Raw genomic sequence first — 23,547 nt, 5'->3', positions numbered from 1 at the left:
GGTGGAGGAGAGATGATTTTCAGGACCACCTACATGCTGCATAATTCCCTAAACCCTCTCTCACTGGACTTTAGCCCACCCCATAGTAGGTACAGTGTCTTATATTGTGCAATTAGTGGCAGTAGATCATAAAAAGGCCTGCACAAGAAGAAATACCTACTACAAGCGCATATATATATATATACACAAAGGTGGTAATAAGATAATCTGACAAAGGTGGTAATGTTGTTTTGTGGCCCTTACAAATGTATCTAGATGAGGCGATGGGTCAATTGAATGATCGCACATGTTATCGAAGGGCAGATCACAATGAGGTATTGATGTCAAAAAATCTAATACATTCCAAACTTATGGCATGGAGAAGTGCTGGAGTAATCACGATGGATGAATTTAAATTCATGAAAAATGACAACCCTATCACTCCTGTCATATATTTTATCCCTAAGGTACATAAAAACAATACTGTGCCACCAGGGCGTCCAATCATTTCTGCGTGCAATGGTATACTGGAAAACACAAGCAAATATGTGGACTATTTTCTCCAAAACTTTGTAAAATCTTTACCATCTTATGTACTTGACACAAGTGACTTTCTTAGAAAAGTGTATGATGTGCAATGGAAATCAAGCTACCTGCTGATAGTATTAGATGTGTCTGCATTATACACCAGCATACACCACAGGGATGGCCTTAGAGCTGTGCAGCACTATCTCAGTGCCAGGCCAGATCACTGTAAAACTCATACACGTATGATCATGGATATGATCACCTTGTGTTTGGAAAATAACTTTTTTCTATTTGGGAAGCAATATTTCCAGCAGACTAGAGGAGTAGCGATGGGGGCCTGCTTCTCTCCCAGTTATGCCTGTTTGCACATGGGGTACTGGGAGGAGCAGGTCCTATCGGTTAACTACTCGGAAATTATGGCTACCAAAGTTATTTCCTGGTTAAGGTATATAGACGACCTTTTTGTAATTTGGGATGGAAGTCTAAAGGAAGCTAAGGGGTTCATTGATAGTCTAAATGTAAACAATATGAATCTTCATTTTACCAGCCAAATCAGTGATACTTCCATTCGTTTTCTTGACGTGGAAATTATTGTAAATGGAGAAAAACTGGAAACCAAGCTATTTAGAAAGGCAACAGCTGGTAATAGTATCCTCCATTCCAGCAGCCACCACCCTGTCCACTTAATCAACAGTATACCCTACGGCGAGATGCTCCTCATCAGGCGGATTTGTAGTACGGAAGAAGGTTGTTTGTCAGCACAGCATGAATGTGCGGCTAGATTTAAAGAAAGAGGGTATAGTCAGAAGATGATAATGAGGGCTATGAATCGTGCTAATTCACAACCAAGAGCCTCATTATTAACCATCACTGCCACTGCCCCTAATACAACCACTGTAACAAGTTCCACTGCTTTACAGACAACTAAACCACAGGAGGAGAATATAACTAGATTGATTCTAACTTACAATAACCAGCACCGTACCATCAGAAATATTATTAAACGCAACTGGTCACTAATTTCTAGTGATCCAGTTATAGGTAATCATTTTAAGGGGGCTCCCTTGATTGCCTATAAGCGGGCAAGATCTTTGGGCAGTTGTCTGGTTTCTAGCAGTCCTGAAACCCGAGTCGAGATTCCATGGATGGACAAGAGCAAAGGGTTCTTACGCTGTCCAACTTGCAAGCATGCAAGAATGGAGTGAGTAAGAAGGAATACACTACGCCTTTCAACAAAATACCGACTACCATCAGGTATAAGTTGACGTGTCGTACCGAATATGCTGTGTACGTGTTGGAGTGCCCTTGTGGCTTACGTTATGTGGGAAGTACAAGGCCACAAGTACATAAACGGATACTCCAACACCTTAGGGCCATCACAAATGGAGACACAACGTTTCCGGTAGCAAGACATTTTGAGTTAATGCACAATAAAAAGGCTGCTGATTTGCGCTATTTCGTGATAGACACAGTCCCTCCCCAGAGAAGGGGTGGGGACCGTGATCTATTACTGCGCAGATTGGAAACAAGACATATTATCTTACTCGACACTAAGAGCCCAAATGGACTCAATGCAGGGGAGGACTGCTATACTTATTTGTAACTCCAATCAGTCTATATTCTATTTTTAACTCTAGCATATCTTTATTTCAAGAACATAGTATCTGCCTCAGACCAAATATCACATTTTAATATCACATTTTCTTTAATATTCACGGGGTTGCACAATTAGCTTGGAGTAGTTAAGTGATATAATATTTCTTTTGCATTGTATATGTTAGTAGGTACAATGGGTACATAGTAGGAGCGGCATATGCATTATGCAACGACCGCTCCCGTATCATGCACTGTCTCAGGCAGTATAGAATTCTTTTAACAAAGGGTTTTAAGCTTTTAGCAAATTGGTTATTTATATTTATTTTTAACCTACTACTGTTATTGAGAATTAATCAATTATGTGTGAATGTATATACATGAATTCTGAAAAAAATTTATGAGTATATATTTATATGTATTTATACATTTATTTATTGAATTTTAAATTCATTTGCACAGCATGATTTTGCACATATCTCATCAATTTTACCAATCCCATTATTATTTCTATTGTGTAAAACTATATGAGTATCAACATTGCCCTACTTATGTGTACATATACATCTTTGCATTTATGCAGTAATTTTTTGCAATATACGTCTTTTATGTCTATGACGTTATTTTAATTGGCTCCAAGCAATTTAAAATGAGCACGCCCGCCTTCTAGCGAATGTCATGTGATCAAGGTGCTGTTGGCACCGAAACGCGTCATGGCGGAGTGGTGATGAGCGATTTACTGAAATAAACTTACCACATTCACAGATTTGGGTTTGCTTTGTTTACTTTGCCGCTGCTGCATGCTGCTGCCGACGTTCTATGCCGAAAAAAAATAAAAATATATATATATATATATATATATATATATATATATATATACACACACACACACACACACACACACACACCCTATTGCATGGCAGATGGTACCTGGATGCCCCCTACGCCCATTTTCTCTCCTCTTCCCCCCCCCCCAACTATCAGTCGTTTAACTCTCATTTACGTTGTTTCCCCCAGCCTCTGTTACATGGCTCCCAGCACATTACCCCAACCTCAAGTGAGAGTTCAAATAAAAATAAAACCACCCTGCTCCATATGAATGTGATGGAGACACTAAAGGGCTGATTGTCTATGATGAGATGATGGTGTTCTACTGTACGCAATAAAGCAGATTCTAACTTTATGTTTTCATTTCCAATCTGTAATATTTTGGATATGTAACACGTTTTCTTTCATATACTACATTCTTGTATTTTGCATACACGGAAATTAAAAAATAAACAACTTAAACTAAAATCAGTAAAATGTCTTGAAGATTAAAAATCTGTACATTTCTGATGATTTGAATACGTGGACAAATAGGTGATGGAAAACCTAGACTACCCTATCTGTTTATTTATTTTTCCCATCAATACTTGTCTACTTTTAAAATGATTAAACTATAATCTTTTACATTTTATACTTCGACTTTTGTAGATGTGTACCCTTGCATCTGAATTGGGCATGCGATGGCACGTAATTCTGTGTTCCAAACACAGAGCGCCACTGCACATTGCATTCATGCCATTGCTATATCACTATCTCCAATAAAAAAATACTAATTATTGAAAAGTAACAATCATTAGAGAAAATCTAATAAAATTCATTAAAAAGGAAAATTACATCTACCAATCATCACTAAATGTAGAGGAAAATTGAAGCTTACTACTAGAAGCAAAACTAAAACAATGCATCAGTAACATTGACTCCACACTAAAGGCAATAAGACCGATACAAAAAACAGATCAATAATTTAATAAAAACTACAATTATTTGTGGCAATTCTGTCAAGAATCAATACAAATCATCACCAACGCTATCACTAAAACTAAATATCATTGTCAAAATGTACAGAACTTGAACAATGACAATGAATGCAAAGCTACAATTTTCATGTAGAACGTGGCACTAAAGATAATCATCAAAGTTCGTTGAAAACTGAATGCACAGTAAATATAAAAAAATAACAATATGTAACTAGATACATTGACAATATAACTATGAGTCATCTTCAAAGCTAATACAATTAAAATCATGAATAGAATAATTAAACGAAAACAACACAAATCTGGCACTAAAGTCATTATCATCAAGTTAATGAAACCATAAAGTTCTCAGTTAGAACACAGCTGACTATCAGTTTAACTAATGTTAAAATTACAAATAATCAATAAAAGAATGCTAAAATAATGCCCAGTAATAAAAAAAGAAATTAAAACTAAAGCTAACATTCAACACTCACATTAACGATCACGAATAAAACGAATTAAAACTACAAGTAACAATTATCTCTGACACTAATTCTACAAATTACGAATAGAACTGCAGCCAAATTTACAACTCTGTGCTTAAATTGGCACATATTTCAAAGCGACAATAAAACTTTAACTAAAACTGGAAAATATCAATTAAACTGACAAAAAACTAAAGATCTAAAGAAAAAAAACTACTAATCATAAATTAAGCTACAAATCATAACTAAAATGAAACATCTGGAATAAAACTTAAACTAAAACTACAAATCATGTGTGAAGCTGACTAAAGCTACAGATATAAAAAAATAATAATAATCTGTAAGAAGTGGCAAAAAGAATAAATTAAAATGCAATTAAAATAATTCAGATTTCACATATTGTAGTTTTGGCAACCACATCTCAAAAGAAGACAGAGGTATAAAATGGAATGTCCGCAAAGCAAATTAATGCACCTTCTGCAGAGGCCTCTGTTAAAATACATATGCCCTCCCTGAAATACAGCTTGAATGATATGATTTCAGCTTTTAATTTGTAAAAGAATAAGTGCTAGGGCCCAAGGTTTTGCTCAGAAGCCTGCGGCCAACGCTCCTGAATATTGAGGATGCTGAAAACAAAGGCTGCATAGTCTTGATTTCACAACATTCCTTTTTCACTCACCACCATACCTTCAATGCTCTTCTAGCTCACTATTTCAAGTATCTTTTCAACCTTGCTTTCTTTCCTGTTTTGTCATCTTTCTCTTGGTCCCCCCTTTTATGTTTTCTCTCTTTTGCCCAGGATCAAAGTTTGATGAGAAAAATAAGGGGCATATGTACAACTGAATGGCGGAGTGTGGCATTAATCAAATCCTGCTAATGCCTTGCTCTGTCATTCTGAAACGCGGGGATGCACCATATTTAGAAAGCTAAGCTGCACCCCTGCGTTTCCTCTAGCGCTGGCACTAAATTAAACTGCCTTGCGCCAATGTAGGCACCCTTGCACCTTAGTGCAAGGTTGCGTGCATCGGGATGAATGATTGTTTATGTGCAGGGAGGTGCCCCTTCCAGAAGTTGAAAATTGTCATTTTTTTTTAATGATTGTTTATGTGCGGGAAGGGACACCTTCCTGCACATAAACAATCATACATGCCGTTTTTCTGTTTCTATGTGTGCTGCACAATGCAGCACACATAGAAACATCAAAACTGAGGCGAAATAAATAATTTCTCCTTGTTTCTCCATTTTAAGACCAGGTTTTCCTTGATCCTAATTTTGACACTGCCCCATATTTATGCCACCCTTGTAAATATGGGATTGCGTCAAAATCAATGGGTGTTGCGGCAGAATACAAACCGCAACACCCATTGCCCAGACCTTTCACACTAAGTATAGAGTAAAAGAGTGCCTTATTTACAAGGCAACGTTAAGCCACGTTAAGTGGTTTAACGCCGCCTTCTAATTAAGGCTTAGGGCCAGATGTAAGTGGCCTATTACCGGTCGGTAAACCCGAAATTCGGTAAATTTCAGCCTTACCGACCAGTATTGGGCCATTTCCTATGTAGGGGATGATTCGGTAAATACCGAATCGGTATTTACCGATTCTGTATTTACCGAATCATTATTTACCGATTCGGAATTTACCGAATCGGTAAATGGCATATAGGAAGCATTTTAAAGAGTGCTCATGTGCTTTTAGGATTCGTTATTTACCACCAACTATTAGTTGGTGGTAAATAACGAATACCTCTGAAAATGCAAATCTGTGCATTTTCAACAGTGCCATGTGGCAGATATACATGCCCTTAGGGCATGTATGTGTGCCACATGTGCACACAAGCACTATTCAGGGGTGCAACAGGGTGTCAATGTGACACCCTGCCACCCTTGAATGTTTCCCTATTTTACCGAATCAGTATTTACCGATTCGGTAATTCACATTCATTCCTATGGGCCTCCAGGCCCATAGGAATGACTGGGAATTACCGAATCGGTAAATACTGATTCGGTAAATACTGAATCGTACCGATTCGGTAACTTTTACCGAATTTTTTACTACATTGCATTTATCGATTCTAAAATACCGAATCGGTAAAATTCGGTATTTTAGAATCGGTAAATGTACTTTACCTACATCTAGCCCAAACGTAGCTACATAACGATCCTGTGGTGATAGGGGCTTGTAAATATGCCTCTAAGTGTGGGTTTTCCACCTGAAACCACCAGCTCATATTAAGCATAGCCGTGGCATATACTGTAGAGATATGGATTTACTGCACTTACTGTGTTTTGCATCATTTGCCGCACAGTTTTCAGATTTGAACCAAAAAAAGTGTTTCAAGCTCAAATGGATCAATAATTACCAATACAGAATTCTGGTACACTTGGTGCAATGCAGTGGCAGACACTTTACAAAAATCCTATTTAGGTGAATCATTTGCCCAGTGTAGAATATTGCCCCAAATTGGTGCATTGGGTCCGGCTTTTGTTTGCCGCAGGAAAACATTTCTTACATACTAAATGTATTCCAGGGAGGAAAAAGTTCTGTCTGTGTCATGTAAATATTTTGTTTCATCATTCATTTAAATTCAGGCAATGCCACAGATGCTGTTCTCAAAATAGTTATAAATCATAATACAGAAACATCCCTGACAGTTTACTTATTTTATAAGAACAATTGACTTTTACAGTGCCTCCTAATGACACACTTAACATTATACATGTGTAATATACATGTTCGAAGTTTACAAGTGAAGGCCTTAATAAAATGGCGCTCTTATGTTATTGTACAAGCTAAAACCATTATTTGTTGGTGAATACCATTTTCAACAGAATCCGGTGAAGGTGTATACTATTCTTTACAAAGAGACCTTTGTGCTTTGCTTAGCGTTGTGATCCATTTTGTATAAATGTGAGTTGAAATGAGAAAAGAGCAACATAATACTGCCATAGAATGTGTGGAATATGGACGCACATTCGCTTTTTTTGTGCTGCATAACGTAGAAAGTCCAGCCGCATAATTTGACCTTTTATACTGTGTAATTCAAGTGGTGCTGGATATATCCTAGAGGGGTGCAGTGGGCTAAAGCACCTGATTACAAAAAAATCAAGGCACAGAGAGGCCACACAATCAGCATTGATGGTACAGGAAAAATATATCTTTCTGGAGTCTTCAGTGTGAATGATCCTTCATTTAATGTTTTCAAGAACATGGGTGCAAGATGCATACAGATGCAGCCAACGCTTACGCAAACTTGAAGCGTACTGACAACACCTTGGTTGGCCAGCTTTCTACTCCATGAATAACGTTGTTCATATTGTAAGTGCAATTTTGCATATCAGAGCAAACATTGCACCGGTTATATGGGATGTGACCATTCCAGTTGCAAAACTTTCTCGACATTCGAACACGCATCAGAAATGTTGAGTTTTTATTAAACGATAGAAGAACAGGAAGCTGATTGAGATATCTCAAAAGATACCATATTGTATACATTGCCCTGATGAAGCCCTATTCAGGGTGAAACGTGTTGGTTGCATCTGTATGCGTCTTGCACCCATGTTCTTGAAAACATTAAATGAAAGATCATTCATACCGAAGACTCCAGAAAGATTTCTTTTTCCTGTGCAATTAATGCTGTTTGTGTTGCCTCTCTGTGCCTTGTTTTTTTGTAATCTTACTGTCAAGTCCATTGGCAGCGGACCTTGGAGGTGGGCAACAATACTATTAGAGATTTGTTGAGCTTGTACGTAGTGACTAGTGAGGAAGTGCTGCTTTAATTATCCCTTGTTGCTATTTTTCCCTTCTTTCTAGGCAAATGCACCTGATACCGAGCTCAGCATGTAACCCGAGGGTTACTGTTTACAACCCATATGGGATAGTTCAATAAGTTAATGTACCTCCTACACAGACCTGCATGCATCCAGCAGATTACTAGTTTGACTCTCTGCTGGAAAGACTCAGGGCCATATTTATGACCCTTATGGCTAAGGTAAGCAAGTCACCTTACTTTGTTGCCCTGTGTCACAGGGAAAGGCGTATTTATCGAATAGCGCACATTCCTGTCCTTTCTCATTGTGCTGGTGCCATTTTTGCAGCCTAGCACCAATGCAGGAACTCTTGCACCCTGTGTAGTAGGCGGGATTGTTATTGTGCAGGAAGGGACAACTTCCTGTACAAAATTAATCTTGAGAGGCATTTTCCTCTTTCTATGTGTGCCGAGGAAATAACGAGGAGAAACAAAAATAAATATCTTCGTTAGGTCTGACCTTGGGAGGCTCATCTTTTTGGCGCATTCCCTGGTTGACTAGATTTGGTAATTCTGGGAATGTTTAATAAACCAAGATAGTTGCATGGGAACACCCACGCAACGCCCATGGAATGCCTCCCTTGCGCAGAGTAATGCAACGCAACGATTTTCACTGCATTGCATTGCTCCATATTTTTTAAATAATTCAAAGCCATGCGTTGCTTTTTGGGGCTCCAAAAATATGACTTTATGTTTGCGTTGCTGTTGCACCACCTTGTGTGGTGCAACAGCAACGCAAACCGGGTCATGAATATGGCCCTCAGTCTTTCCTTATCTTAAGGATGTTGAAGGGTGAAGCTGGAATTGGGGGGGTTGGGCAGGTGAGAGCACACATTCACGCATTCATCCTTTCCACAGAGATTGCTCTTGTTATTCTTCCAATGAAGTCTTTACCTTTGCTGATATCCTCGTATTCTAGCCGGAGCTGACGCTCCACCTGCTTGTTCGGGTACCAAATAGAGCACGACTCCTCAAACCCATATAGAGCTTCCTGGATGTAGTGGTTGCCAAACTGGTCGAGCAGCGCCACAAAATCACTGCGGGAGGTTGCCCCGTCCAGGGAGTGCAAGGCATGGCTGAAGGCTGCAGAAGACAAGAGGACAAGAGAAAACTTAGAATTTGTAGAGATTCGTGAATGAAGAAATAAGACTAGGGGCATATTTATGAGAGCTTTGCGTCATGCTCACACCACGCAACGTGGTACATGCACAAAGCAAACTTCTAAATCATATTTATGAAACAATGCAAGGCCACTTTGCATGGCTTTGAATGTCTACAAAAAAATGAATAATGCAAAGCAGGGCAAATCGCTGGGTAAACACGGCGCATTCCTGCACTTTGCCTGTGATGCGGGGCAACACACCAAGGTAACTTGTTGTCTTGCCCTGCGCCATAAATCTAGTAAATAGGCCCCCCATGGGCTATTTTTTCAAGCATGGTATGATTTGATCCTGGCTTCCTCACTTGACAAATTGTGGAGACTTGGACAGATCACTTTAGTTTCCTATACTGTAGCCCGTGCCTAAACGTCAATTACTTATAATTCGGCTAACCTCCAGCATTATAGGACAACCACCAACAAACAGGACATTTGGGTGTCTCCTCACCCAGAAAAACCATTTCCTGCATAATGACCTCCGACCCCTCATTGTGAAGAGTCAAAGATGGGACCCTGAGCAGCCCTAAGCTGTGCTTGTGCAACTAACAGACTGCAGCGAACCTGAGGTACCTACCTGTATCATCTAAAAAGCGTTTATTTTAGAAAAAATATTGATGTAGAGTTTCCAATTTCAGCGTTTTAAAATGCAGTGCGATCTGTCGCAGCTTAATTTTACAAGCACCACAAGTACAGACTATGTATTGTTCCAAATCCTACTGACATCATAAAAGGGGCAGGACAGTAACAGGAAGGCAAGGGAGATTATGGATAATTTGCTTGAGGACGGATAAAATATGGTGAGCATGTATCAGGGAAATTGTGGAGGTATGGGGAGGAAGATTGGCAAAATATTGGTTCTACCCACCTTGTGAGATTGAGCCCTGGTTCAACCGGACATGGTACATCACTGAGCGGACCTTCCACCGCTGCAGCAGGGGGTATCCAGACACCTCGCTGAAATTGACCATTCCTGAAGAAGGAAACAGGGATATCATCACAGGCCAAAACAGGTCAACTGCATTGGTATTATCAGCTGCAATGACACATCAAAGGCAGATTGTGTGCTATATAAATGCCAGTAGTGTCAAGTAAACAAGCATTTACACCCCAACGCATCTGGCATGCATGTCTATACTACTAACAGTGGACATGTGGAGCTAGCAGGATGCCCTGCATATTTAGTCATTAAGCTGAAAATGGCCAACCCGAATCAATGAGGTATAATGGCAACTGAATGGCATACATCTTTCCATGATATATCAGGCCCTTACTGTAGGGAACTCATTAGAATATGGAAACAGGTGGCCAGGACTGTCTATAGACAAACATTAAAAAGCAGTAATGGAAACAGTTTGTGTGAGGGTACTAATAGTGCCAATTTCAGGACTGGGCAGCCTGGTAGCTCATTCTGCAGCACTCTGAAAGCAGGCAGCCCACTAAATGGAGAGGGCAAGCACTATCATGTTAGCGAAGGTTTAAAGTGCACCAGGATCAATCCTCTGCTGAAACTTCTGAAAGAGGCAAATCAAATAGTGAATACATCAATCACAGAGACTAATTTGTCTACATAGAAGACTCTACAGCTCACTCTTGAGAGTGGGCTCCTGTGTTTGAAGTAGGGTGAAAGGGACTGTGCTTCATTTTACACTCTTTTAGACCCTGTTGCTAATAGGGGATTGTGGTAAGGACTATCGAGGACAAAATACAAAATATGGAAAGGTCACAATGACATGACTTGACTATCAACGAACAAAACAGCAAGGAGGTAAGTGTGGAGAGGGAGGTATGGATTTACTATTCTTAACTACACATCTATTTACGCTGAGGAGGCTGTCGAGTAAACAAGCGGTGTTCGCGCTGCGAAACGCCTCTCTGACTCTTGGGTGAATAAAATTTGAAGCACGAATTTTGGGTCCGTGTCCTGTTTGCTGACGTTGCGTGAGTGAAGACGTGGCTGCCGTGCTGACAGGATTTCATGATATATATATATATATATATATTCATACATATTCTAGGGGTTGCAGTTCAACACTACTCGGTGAGCTGCAGCAGGTGGTGTGTCAACTGATTTGGGGGCGGAGCCGTTCTGCTTTATCAAGTGGGCGGCAGGACTAATCATTGTGCGAACATGGAAGCCTTGCGATTAATGCTGAAATGCATTCGCCAATCAAATGCAAATAAAGCTGCTTCCAAGGAATTCCCCCGGTGTGGCCTCTGCTCTTCTTTTGCACAGAGTAGTTTGGAGACATATATATACATATATATATATTGTATTTCATTGGAAAGTAGAGTATTTCTTCGCTTTCTATCACATGTGATGACTTGTATTGCACTTTAAAAGGGGTGGTCATCCCCCGTGACGTTTGTCATGTGATCAAGGCTATCTCTAGCCGAAACGCGTCATGACGGATTGGTGCTGTGCTGGTAACTAAATAAATTCATTTGCACCACGTTTGGGTCTTGCCTGTTCCTGACTAGCGGTGTGGCTGACTGCGCTGCGCTGCGCTGTACTGGGAACTGCACGTACCTCATTTCGACATTCGGGATTGCCTCCCCCGATTTGGCGAGACCCTCCACAAGTTTGGGCAAGTTTGCGGCAAGGAGCAGCGTTTCTGTTGAAACTTAATTTGAATCTCTGGAAGGAGACGCCGCCACGCCCCAGGAGAAGCGGAATCGTTCGGCGGCTTGCAGCGGAAAGACCGGAAGTGATTTTCGTGAATACCGGACCAGCGGTGGCTGGTAAGGGATCCGAGAGTCTACGGACGAGTACCAGCGAGCGGAGCCGAAAACCAACTGCAGCATTCCTGTGTGGAGAAAACAAGAGCGACTCCGAGGAGCATTGTCGGGTAGGAGTTCACCTTGTTGTGCACTGTGACTAATTTTGCCCATTATATCGCACCATGTCCGCGGACACGTTAAGGGGGCGTGTTGAAGCGTCCAGGGGAATGTTTACGGACCCCCCGGCTGGGGGGTCCGCACCAGCCATTACTACAACCCATGTGCCAGGAAAAACTGATGGTGTGAGAGAGTTGTTCAAAAAGCTTGAAAAGGCGAGTAAAAGCGAACAGTCAAAGTGGTGGGAACACACCTCCCTAACAGGGTACTTGGAGGTGGGTCGGGTACCGCATGGATTGCGCATTCTACTCGCCCCGTCCTATGAAAAACCAGACCCCCAAATGATGACTGATTGGGCGCAATGTAATTTAGACAACTCAAAACGCCTCATGAGCATACTTATCCAATATGCGGAAAGTGATCGTCTGAAGCTATTGGATGAGATTACAGAACTGAATGCGGAGATTCATAAACTTCCTCCCTCTCCGGAAATCACAAAGTACAGAGAGGAGATGAATGCGCGTTTAAAACGTGAGGAAGACATCATAAAGAAAAGGAAGGCGTATAAATTTCAACGCGATAGGCTCGATTATGAAAATGGGCAGATATTTACGTTTGCAAAAAAGTATGACTCCATCAAACAACGACGAAATATCACTGAGAGTATCGCGCACACCATACCAAGCACATCAACTGCTACGGGACAAATAGAGGTGTCCTCGGTCTCGGGGGACAGTTCGCAGCCAGAAAGCGAGTCTGATAATGACACAAGAAGACAACTGCGGTCGGGGTTTCGCAAATATACCCCGGGGGAAGAAATGGAAGTGGTACAGCAAGACCGCAAATCAACGTTGAGATCGGGTTCAGCGGCTGCCAGCGCTGGCGCGCCAACAGGAAGCGAGCCGAAAGGCGCAAGTGCCACAAACGCCGCATCAACAAGAGGAAAGCCCAGGAAACCACGATCCAGGTGGAACAAGAATCGGGCACCCCAAGCACAGCAGTAAATGAGACCAATATCTCCCAAACTAGTTCACAATCGGTAATCAATCTATCGAATACTGTGTTAACCTCCAAAGAGACCTCAATTCTATCTTTGGGTCTGTCTTACAGCCCCAGGGGTAATTTTGACTACGCTGCAACGAGAATCGACATGTTTAAATATACACGCAAACTGAAGTTGCGAAAACATTTTGCTACACGTTCCTTGGATGCCCATGGCAATAACGCAGGCTCACAAGGGTCGATTTCAGACCTCACAGGTGATCAGGGGTCCGATGATTCTGTTGTTCGAGGAGCAGCACTAACACAGGAACTATTTGAAATTCAAGAAGAGGAAAGAACAATCCCTACAGAGACTCAAACTGCACTAGGTGGTGAACCACTTCCTAAGATATGCCAGACCCCCTTCAGACCTAAATCTAAGTACTGTCCCCTAATGATCAAGGACAACATTGACATTTTTCATGAGCGAGTGAACTCCCAACTGAAGGAGCTGCAAATTAAAACATCACACTCTACCAAACGGTACAACTATAAAGATGGCGAATATCACAAGCTGGTTAAGAAATTAAAGGCAAACAAACAACTAGTCATAAGGCAATCAGACAAGGGGGGCAACGTCGTCTTGTGGCCAATGAAAATGTATCTAGAGTAGGCTCACAATCAATTGAATGATAAAGACTGTTACAAGCGGATAACTCTGCAAGATGCAAATGCAGCAAAGAATGACATTTATTTGAAGTTGTCTGCCTGGCGAAGTAAAGGACTGTTGACCATGGAGGAGTACAAGTTTTAAAAAAATGAACATCCTGTAACTCCGGTAATTTATTTTATTCCAAAGGTCCACAAAAATCAAGAACAACCGCCTGGCAGACCCATTATCTCTGCTTGCAGCAGTCTTTTAGAAAATGTGAGCAGATACATTGACTTCTTTCTTCAAGAGCATGTAAGAAGTCTGCCCTCGTTTGTCTTGGACACAACTGATTTGTTGAAAAAACTCATCGATTTCAGATGGAAATCCACCTATATGCTGGTGTCTATGGATGTCACTTCTCTTTACACCAGCATATTCCATCAAGATGGATTAAGAGCCACTAAACACTTCCTAGGAAAGAGGGATGAATGTTTAAATGAACATTCTAGAATGGTGGTGGAGATGATATCGATGTGTTTGAATAACAATATGTTTTTGTTTGCTAAACAGTTATTTTTACAGACCAGAGGAGTAGCTATGGGGGCCTGCTTCTCTCCGAGCTACGCATGTCTGCACATGGGGTTCTGGGAGGAGCAGGTCCTGATGGTAGAACATTCTGATATTATGAATACAAAGGTGAAACTCTGGTCTCGTTACATTGATGATTTGTTTTTTGTTTGGGAGGGGACTGAAATAGAGGTGAGAGAATTTATTGATAAACTCAATATCAATAATCTTAATATCCAACTAACCAGTACTATCAGTTCCCATTCTGTTGTGTTTCTTGACGTTGAGATCTTTGTTCAGGAAGGCACCCTCCAAACTAAGTTGTACCGGAAGCCCACGGCTGGTAATACGCTGCTGCATGCGGACAGCCATCATCCCGCCCACTTAATTCGCAGCATCCCTTATGGGGAGATGCTGCGGGTCAGACGCATTTGCAGCAGTGAAAACCAGTGCCGTGTAGCGCAATTGCAGTGTAGGGAGCGATTTCTACAGCGTGGCTACAAACCAGCTATCTTGGATGCTGCCATGACTAGGGCTAACAGGGCTAACAGGATGGAACTCCTTGGCTTAGGAGGTGAAAATCAGCCAACTGTCCCTGCTAGTGTATGTGACAATGATACTAGATTGATCATTGGTTATAGTAACCAGCACAGAGTAATTGAAAAAATAATCAGAAGCAATTGGTCTCTGATTTCAACGGATCCTGTGTTGGGTACTATTCTGCCTCAACATCCCAGCATCACATACAGAAAAGCTAAGTCAATGAAAGATAGCCTGGTATCTAGTAGCCCAGAAGTTGTAACTAGCTCCTGGTTAGACGACAGCAAGGGGTTCATACGATGTTCTAGCTGCAAAGCATGCAAGCATGGTGTGAGTAAAACTGAGGTAGTTACACCTTTATCTCCCACACCTATTAAGATCCAACAAAAACTTAGCTGCAAAACAGAATTCGCAGTCTATGTTTTAGAATGTCCATGCGGGCTCCGGTATGTAGGCAGTACTCGACCTCAGGTCCATAAGCGCATACTACAACATCTTCGTGCAATTGCACATGCTGATCCTACATACCCAGTAGCCAGGCATTTTGAAATAGCACACGGTAAAGATGCACCAACGTTGCGCTATTATGTTATAGATTGCATCCCCCCGCAAAGGAGAGGTGGTGACAGGGAGGCCCAACTCAGGAAGCTGGAGACCCGCTATATTATCTCTCTTGACACTAAGACACCTCAGGGTCTCAATATGGGAGAGGATTGCTATACACATCTATAACCTGTACATACCCATTCTGCTGCTGCATTCCAGTCTAACCTGAACCAATTTCATATGTCCTGTAACTTGAATTTAACATGGAAATGTTGGTATGGCTATTATTTAACATGAACCCTGGACCTTCACACTGTTTGACCAATGATTTTAACCTATCACTTACAAAATTAATGAATTAACATTACTTTTTGCACAATTCACTTTTTTGTCATCAGGTCATGTGATGTGTTTGTAATAACTGTGTTGCACAATTGATTATCAGGCGGTTAAGATTCTATCTTGTAGCAGCCCACATGGGCAGTATTTCTACATGCACTATCCGATCATTTGATACCTTGGCACAAAATGAATTGTGGTTTGTACTAAGGATACAACAGTACTTGTTAACAAACAAGGGTGATAATGAATTTTCCCGACAAGTACATAATTAGCGTGGCGACAGTTTTAAATTGTAAAATGAACAGTTAAAACTATTTATAGGCTTTTAAATGTTTTTAAACTTTTTGTATTATCAATAAGTTTATTTATTTATTAGCCATGCCATGAACTCGTATTTATGCAATTCTAATGATTGTTGATCTTTGCCTTTGTGTGACTCATGCATTCATGCAGTTATTGTACATCTATATTGTATTTCATTGGAAAGTAGAGTATTTCTTCGCTTTCTATCACATGTGATGACTTGTATTGCACTTTAAAAGGGGTGGTCATCCCCCGTGACGTTTGTCATGTGATCAAGGCTATCTCTAGCCGAAACGCGTCATGACGGATTGGTGCTGGGCTGGTAACTAAATAAATTCATTTGCACCACGTTTGGGTCTTGCCTGTTCCTGACTAGCGGTGTGGCTGACTGCGCTGCGCTGTACTGGGAACTGCACGTACCTCATATATATATATATATATATATATATATATATATATATATATATACATACATACATACATTATAGTTAGTTGGACATTTCTCTCGTACAAAACCATAGAAATTTCCCTGTTATAATTAGTTCAGCTAACTATAGTTCACGCCCTCGCAATGCACTGCTGATGACGTCACATATTGCATCATTCATGACATGGTCAGTGACATCTCTGATGACATCTCAAATGACATCACTGATGACATCATCCAGTGACTGTGTGTTTCTGTAAAGTTTAAATGTTTATATATATGCCAAGGTGTATTGAAAAATGAGTGGGTGTATATTTGTGAGGATGAAGGATTTAGTAGGTGCGTGGCTGACTGTATAAGTGAGTGATTAAATGTGTCTTACTGAATGCATGGGTTAGTGGCTGAATATGTGTATCAGGGAGGTTTGTGACTCTGTGCATAGATGTGTGAGTGGTTGATTCACTGGGTGTATGGGTTCAAGAGTGCATGTGGAAACAGCTGTGTGGGGGTGAGTGTGTGTAAGGGTGTGTTTGTGAGAGATTGGATGTCTCAGTGGTACATGTCCAAGTAACTACATATGTAAAAGGCAGTGTATGGGAGAGTTGGAGTATATAAATGACTATACATGAGAGTCAGTGATTGTGAGAGTGGCTGTATAGATGAGTGAGTACTTGTATCAGTGATTGTATAAGAGAGTAAGAATGTGTTAGTATATGCTTGAATACGTGAGGTGGTATGTGTATAACTGTATAGGTGAGGAAATGGGAATGTGATTGATTCTTTGCATGACTGACTAGGTGTGTGAGTATCTCCATGGATGAGTGGCGGTGTGTGTGTCTGTAGAGGTGTATGAGTGCATACAATAGTGTTGTATTGAGGAGTGACTGTATGTATGAGTGATTGTATGGGTGAATGAGTGGATGTGTGTGTAGACCTAGGAATCAGTGAGTGCGTGTGCAGTAACTGGTATTGATGTGTTGATGGTTTACCAAATGGTAGTCTGTATTTTACAGTGGGTGTATCAAAGGTTATTTTAGAGTGTGAGAAGGTGCATCAGATTTTGATGTGGATGATGTAATCGGTGATGTTGTTTTAAGTTGGGGAATTATGTCCCCTTGAATCCTGAGGGTCCCTGGCGACCAACTAGCCCTCCAGCTAGCTTCAGTAAGCGCCAGAGAGCTGCATTGCAGAGAGGTGTAAAAAGGGACGTGGCCTCTGAACACCTCTCTGCAACACAGCTACCTTGAGCATACTGGAGGTACCTGGTGGGCTAATTCGCCCCCAGGGACCCTCAGGGTTGAAGGGGACTTAATCCCCCAATTTACAATGTGCCAGGGGGTGCATTTGCACAGTTGCTATGTCAGGCCCGACCCCTCCCTGCACCACTGTGCAAACACGCCCCCTGTTGCGTTGTACATTGGGGGATTAATTCCTCTTGAGTCCTGAGGGTCCCTGAGAGCCAATTAGCCCACCAGGTACCTCCAGTAATTGCCACAGAGCTGCGTTGCAGAGAGGTGAAAAAGGGGTATGGCCTCTGAACACCTCTCTGCAATACAGCTCCCTGGCGCATACTGGAGGTACCTTGTGGGCTAGTTGGCCCCCAGGGACCTTCAGTATTCAAGATTCAAGGGGATTTAATTCCCCACCTTACATCACACCAGGGGGCGCGTTTGCTGAGTGCTGCAGGGAGGGGGCAAAGCCTAACCGCGATGCCGGCTTTTTTTTTTTTTTTACAGGGTGGGCTGTGTGGCCCCCTTCTTTTACATTAATTGTGGCCCGGGGGAACCCATCCCCCAGAGCCTGCTCTTTTTTTTCCTTTATAAAAAAAAAATGGGAAGGGGGCCCCCTCCCGAGTCCAAATTTGGCCCGGGACCCCTTTCCCCGGGGCATGGCCATCCTTTTAAAAAAATATATTTTTGGGATGGGGCCACATGGCACCCCTCTCAAGGCCATTTTAGGCCCTGGGAACCCCATCCCCCGTGGCCGGCCTTTCTTTTTTTTTAAATGTATTTTATATTTAGGGGAGGGGGGCTGTGTGTCCCCCCTCCCGGGCCACTTCTGGCCCCAGGGACCCCGTCCTGGCCCTATCCGTTGGAGACCGTGGGGGGACCCAAATTCCCCTATGGTCCCGCCGGCTCCCCGCCTCCTGCGGGAGCCGGCATTGCTGTTCCACACAGGGAGCTGCTGACATGCATCTCCCCTTATGGAAAAGCAATTGTGCTTTGCTTCATTGAAGAGAGAACAGGTTTCCCTGCTCTCGCTTCAATGAAGCAAAGCAGAGGTTGCAATAGCAGGGCGGGAGCCGCGCAGCTCCAGCTGTCAGGAACTTTGAGATTGCTGCAACCTGTGCTCCTATGTGGCAGATCAGGACTCGAGCAATTGTAAAATCCAATCGGGTGAATGTGTGGTATCCCTGCCATTGCAAAACAGACTCCTGTGACCCTTGTAAAAAGTCCTTTAGGTTCTCTGTAGTGGTCAATTAAATAACGTGCTCAGTCATTCCCCTAAGATGGCCAACGCATTGGACTCACCATTACACTGTAGAGATGCGCGGTCTAGTGTATATAGTCAGAACGAGGGCAAGAAACTGCGCACTTCAACGACGTTCGTTCCAGAGTTAACAGTCGGGTTTCTTGCTCCGCGTCAATATTCCTGACTGGAGTTAGAAGTCTAATAGAAATAATCGTTTTTTAGTGAGGAATATCTTCACAAAGAGTATACCTCGTGTTCCTTAGGTTTTGAGCATTTCCAGTGCATTAAATATAAGTTTTGAGGAGAATAGGACCAAGTGGGCAGTTGAAAGCAATTCACAGAATTCAAAGATTTCCTGCTCGACGAATTGTGCTGCTTTTGAGTGAGGTAAGTAATTTACAGCGCCTTCCCACAGACTTGGTAATTTACAAGGCAGCAGTCGACGGATTGAAACTCTCCCTGAAGAAGAATACAGAACGTCACAAGACAGCTGAGCTCGGAGCATGGACAGCGTAATTGAGATAAGCAGCGAACTGGCCTTCCCCTCCCTTCTTGCGCTTGCCCTATCCTTTCCTTCCCTTCTGTTCCTACCTTGTACCTTTTTGCTCGCTCTGAAGGATTCCTTGGGCCCAGAGACTGCATGCGAAGCTAGAGACTTACATAGCTGTTCCAGAAAGAAACCATTTACCGCAGGAGTGTGAGGTCTTTCAGGTATTTAGAGTACTAAAATATACAGTGGAAGGAGTTTCCAAAGAGTAGCAAACCAATAAGGTAGTTTATTATCTTGCAGTAAGAAAAGTCCTCAGCTGAACACTCACATTTAAATGAAGAGAAGCAATTACCTTGAAAACCACTGGTAGGACAAGTTTAAACATTTATTATAGAGTGATAAATAAGGTGGGTTGTAGTTGTTGTTTATTCTTTCCCTCATCTGTGTATTAGGCATCTCCTTGACAGACGGCTGATGTATTTCCAGAGTCCAGCAGTCAGTGCAGATGGCAACAGTTTTCAAGGTGTCTCTTCTTTCTTCCACTTCCCCTTTTCCCTTCGACTGGTGTTCTCAGCTCTTTGTAGCTGGGCAACTGGTGGAGGGCGATTGGGACTAGCATCGATACTGCCCCTGCGAAGTATTTGGAGTATTCATGACAGATTGAACTGCCCACGCAATTGACTTCACCCGGGCAGTATGGCTGAGGGAATGAATTTGAAGGCATTGGGGAGTTTACTTGAAGAAATTCAAAGAGAGATAGGTGAAGTAGTGTGGCTCACTGGTTAGAGGCGGCAGACCCGAGAGCAGAGGACGGCCCGGGACCAGGGTTCGATTCCCGGCGCGGCAGGTTTCTGGACCAGGGTCAGCGGACTCGATAATTCTCTCGCCTCGGTGCCCACTCTGATCAGCGACTACACTCGGCAACTCTGGGCATTAGCTTGCCTCATCTTCACTAACGGCCCCACCAGACCGCCGGGGATGCCTGGTCTCACCCTGGAGATACCCATTAAGGGACCATCTCTCAGGGAAGCCAGGAAGGGTTTCGCAGCGGTCGAAGCGCCTTGGGACCCTATGGGTAAGTAGTGCGCTATATAAATGCCTATACATTTCCATACATTTACAGTTCGTGAGGAAAATAAACATTTTAAACTAGAATTAGTGGCATCTCTGCAGGAGACTAGGGTGTTAGCTCAAAAGGTAGATGGGTTGGCAATGGGGAATCCAGTTCAAAGTACTCCAGCTCCCAGTACTAGTAGCTCTAGCCCAGATCCTAAGGCAATTGCACAGGTTATCCATTCTGTATCTCCTTTAATTCCCTTAGCAGCCCCAGAGAGGTTTACAGGGGATCCCCAAAAGGCTCAACTTTTCTTAACCCAATGTTCTTTACATTTTATGTGTCGTCCCACCCTCTTCCCTGATGCTCAGTCCAGGGTAGCCTTTATCCTTTCTTATCTGGGAGGAGATGCAGCCAATTGGGCAATGCCTTTGATCAGTGGAGATGATCCCCTTCTTAGTGATTTCGCTCGATTCAAGAATGAATTTCTTACAATCTTTGACAGGAGAAGGATTTCCCAGGCCACAGATAATGAGCAGCTGGAGTTGCGTCAGGGTTCTAGAGATTTGATTACTTACCTCACGCAATTTAATAAACTCATTCTTGAAACCAATTGGCCAGAAGAAAAGAGAGCGGCATTGTTTTACCGAGGATTGCGAGATGAAATCAAGGACACATTAGCTCAAGTACCAAACCGTCCGACCGAGCTATCTGCATTGGTGGATCTGCTGTTAGAGTTGGATTTCCGCAACTCGGAACGTAAAGGAGAGAAGAGGAAAGATTGGAGAGTCAGTTTCCCTCGATTTGATCGGACTCGAATAGAGAAAGGGACTGGAAGTAATAATGATGTGGAACCTATGCAAATTGGAGCAGTGAGAGGTCCTTTGAGTAAAGAAGAAAAGGAACAGAGATGCCAGAAAAAGCTATGTTTATATTGCGGTGGCTCTGGTCACTTTGTGAAGGAATGCACAAAGCGGCCCAAGATTCCGTTTAAGGGAAACGAGACGAACCATCAGTAGACGGGGTCGCTCTGGTGGTGAAGGAAGATAAGTCGGCTCCTGAACCTCATCTGATTTTGAATACTCTACAAACCATGTCTCCACATGTTATCCTTCATATGACTTTAAAGTTCACAGAAATTCAGCTTTCTTGAGTGGCCATAATGTTGGACTCGGGAGCCACTGGCAATTTTTGTGACATTAAATATGCTCAGAGAATGGGAATTCGGGCTATCCGTAAAGAAAAACAAGAACCTGTTCGTGCCGTGGACGGAACGAATTTGACCTCAGGCCCCATCACCAGTCATACTGAAGAATTAATGCTAATTCAATCCGATGGTCACTGGGAGATTTTGCAATTTAATTTAATTGATGCACAGCAGTTTCAATTGATTTTAGGGTTACCATGGTTACCCACCCATAATCTGACCATCGATTGGGAGAATCGAACTGTCAGAATGCAATCTAAATTTTGCTTGGAACACTGTTTTGGTCCACAAGAAGTGTTGGAAGAACCTTCTCAAGCCTCTCTGTTGTCGTTTGGAGGTCAGACTATTGGAGCAATCACTTCAGTAGAAATCCCCGCAGAGTATCGAGACTTAGAGGCCGTTTTCAGTGAACAGGAAGCTGAAGTGTTACCGCCTCATCGCTCGTATGATTGTACTATTGATCTAGAGCCTGGGACCGTCCTTCCTTGTAGTCGGGTTTATGCTCTAACGGAAGCAGAAAATGAACACCTCAAAGAGTATTTGGACCGTTACCTCGCTAATGGATTTATCAGACCTTCTCAGTCGCCTGTATCCTCTCCTTTATTTTTTATTCCAAAGAAGCAGGAAGGAAGTTTAAGAACTTGTATCGATTACCGTGCATTGAACCAGGTAACCATTAAGAACAGATATCAGTTACCGTTGATTTCTGTTTTGTTGGATCAAATTAAAGAAGCTCAGGTGTTTACAAAGCTTGATCTGCGGGGTGCTTATCACCTTATTCGAATGAAGGAAGGGCATGAATGGAAAACTGCCTTCCGCACCAAGTTCGGCCTTTTTGAATACTGTGTGATCCCTTTTGGGTTATGTAATGCGCCTGCAGTTTTTCAAAATTTGATTAATGACATCATGGGTGATTTGATTGATAACATTGCCATAATTTACTTGGATGACATTTTGATTTACTCCAAGAATTTGCAGGATCATCCAAAACATGTAAGAGTGGCGTTGGAACGTCTTAGGGCCCATCACTTATTCGTGAAACTGGAAAAATGTGTTTTTCATGTGAACCAAGTGAAATTCTTAGGATTTGTCATTTCTTCTCAAGGAATCACCATGGATCCTGGAAAGGTGCAAGCTGTGGAAAATTGGCCAGCTCCTCAGAACATAAAAGAGATTTAGAGATTCCTGGGATTCGCCAATTTTTATAGGCGTTTCATCCAAGGATTTTCACAGTTGATCGCTCCAATCACGCGTCTGTTGAAGAAAGGAGTTAAGTTTGATTGGACTCCAGAGGCTGAGAAGGCATTTCTTGATCTGAAGAAGAAATTTGTGTCCGCTCCTATTCTGCAACATGCTGATCCGGCAGAAACCTTTTTTGTGGAAGCCGACGCTTCAGATCAAGCCATTGGAGGAGTTCTTTCGCAACGGCGCACGAAAACTGGGCAACTTCATCCGGTGGCTTATCGCTCCAGGAAATTAAATGCGGCTGAATTAAACTACGCAATTACTGAAAAAGAATTACTGGCAGTGAAAGATGCTTTCGAAGATTGGAGACATTATTTGCTGGGGGCCAAACACACAGTGACAGTATTTTCAGATCATAAAAATCTCCAGTTCCTAAGGACCGCAAAGACTTTAACACCACAGCAGTTACGATGGTCTTTATACTTTGCGGATTTTGATTTTGTCATCACTTACCGTCCAGGTCCTAAAAATGGAATGATCTGTTCCAAACTAAATTGGAACTATACCGTTTCTTTTGAACTGTGCGGTTAAAAAACTTCTTTGCAAATT

The 23,547-nt window shown here is 42.3% G+C and overlaps 1 protein-coding gene across 3 annotated transcripts in view; it reads right to left on the bottom strand.

Moving 5' to 3' along the window:
• ASTN1 (astrotactin 1) overlaps window positions 1–23,547 on the bottom strand; it is a 666,610-nt gene that overhangs the window by 65,009 nt on the left and 578,054 nt on the right. For all 3 annotated transcript variants that reach the window (XM_086956551.1, XM_086956560.1, XM_086956570.1), the window contains 2 exons: window positions 10,203–10,307; window positions 9,073–9,261 (listed from right to left, as the gene is read on the bottom strand). In XM_086956551.1, coding sequence (XP_086812677.1) covers window positions 9,073–9,261; window positions 10,203–10,307 — 294 coding nt within the window. The remainder of the gene's footprint in view (window positions 1–9,072; window positions 9,262–10,202; window positions 10,308–23,547) is intronic.

This window comes from Lissotriton vulgaris, chromosome 1_1 (assembly GCF_964263255.1).
Source record: "Lissotriton vulgaris chromosome 1_1, aLisVul1.2, whole genome shotgun sequence".
Classification (NCBI taxonomy): Eukaryota; Metazoa; Chordata; class Amphibia; order Caudata; family Salamandridae; genus Lissotriton; species Lissotriton vulgaris.
Note: the sequence above shows the minus strand (reverse complement) of the source record. Positions and strands in the feature narration are given on the sequence as shown.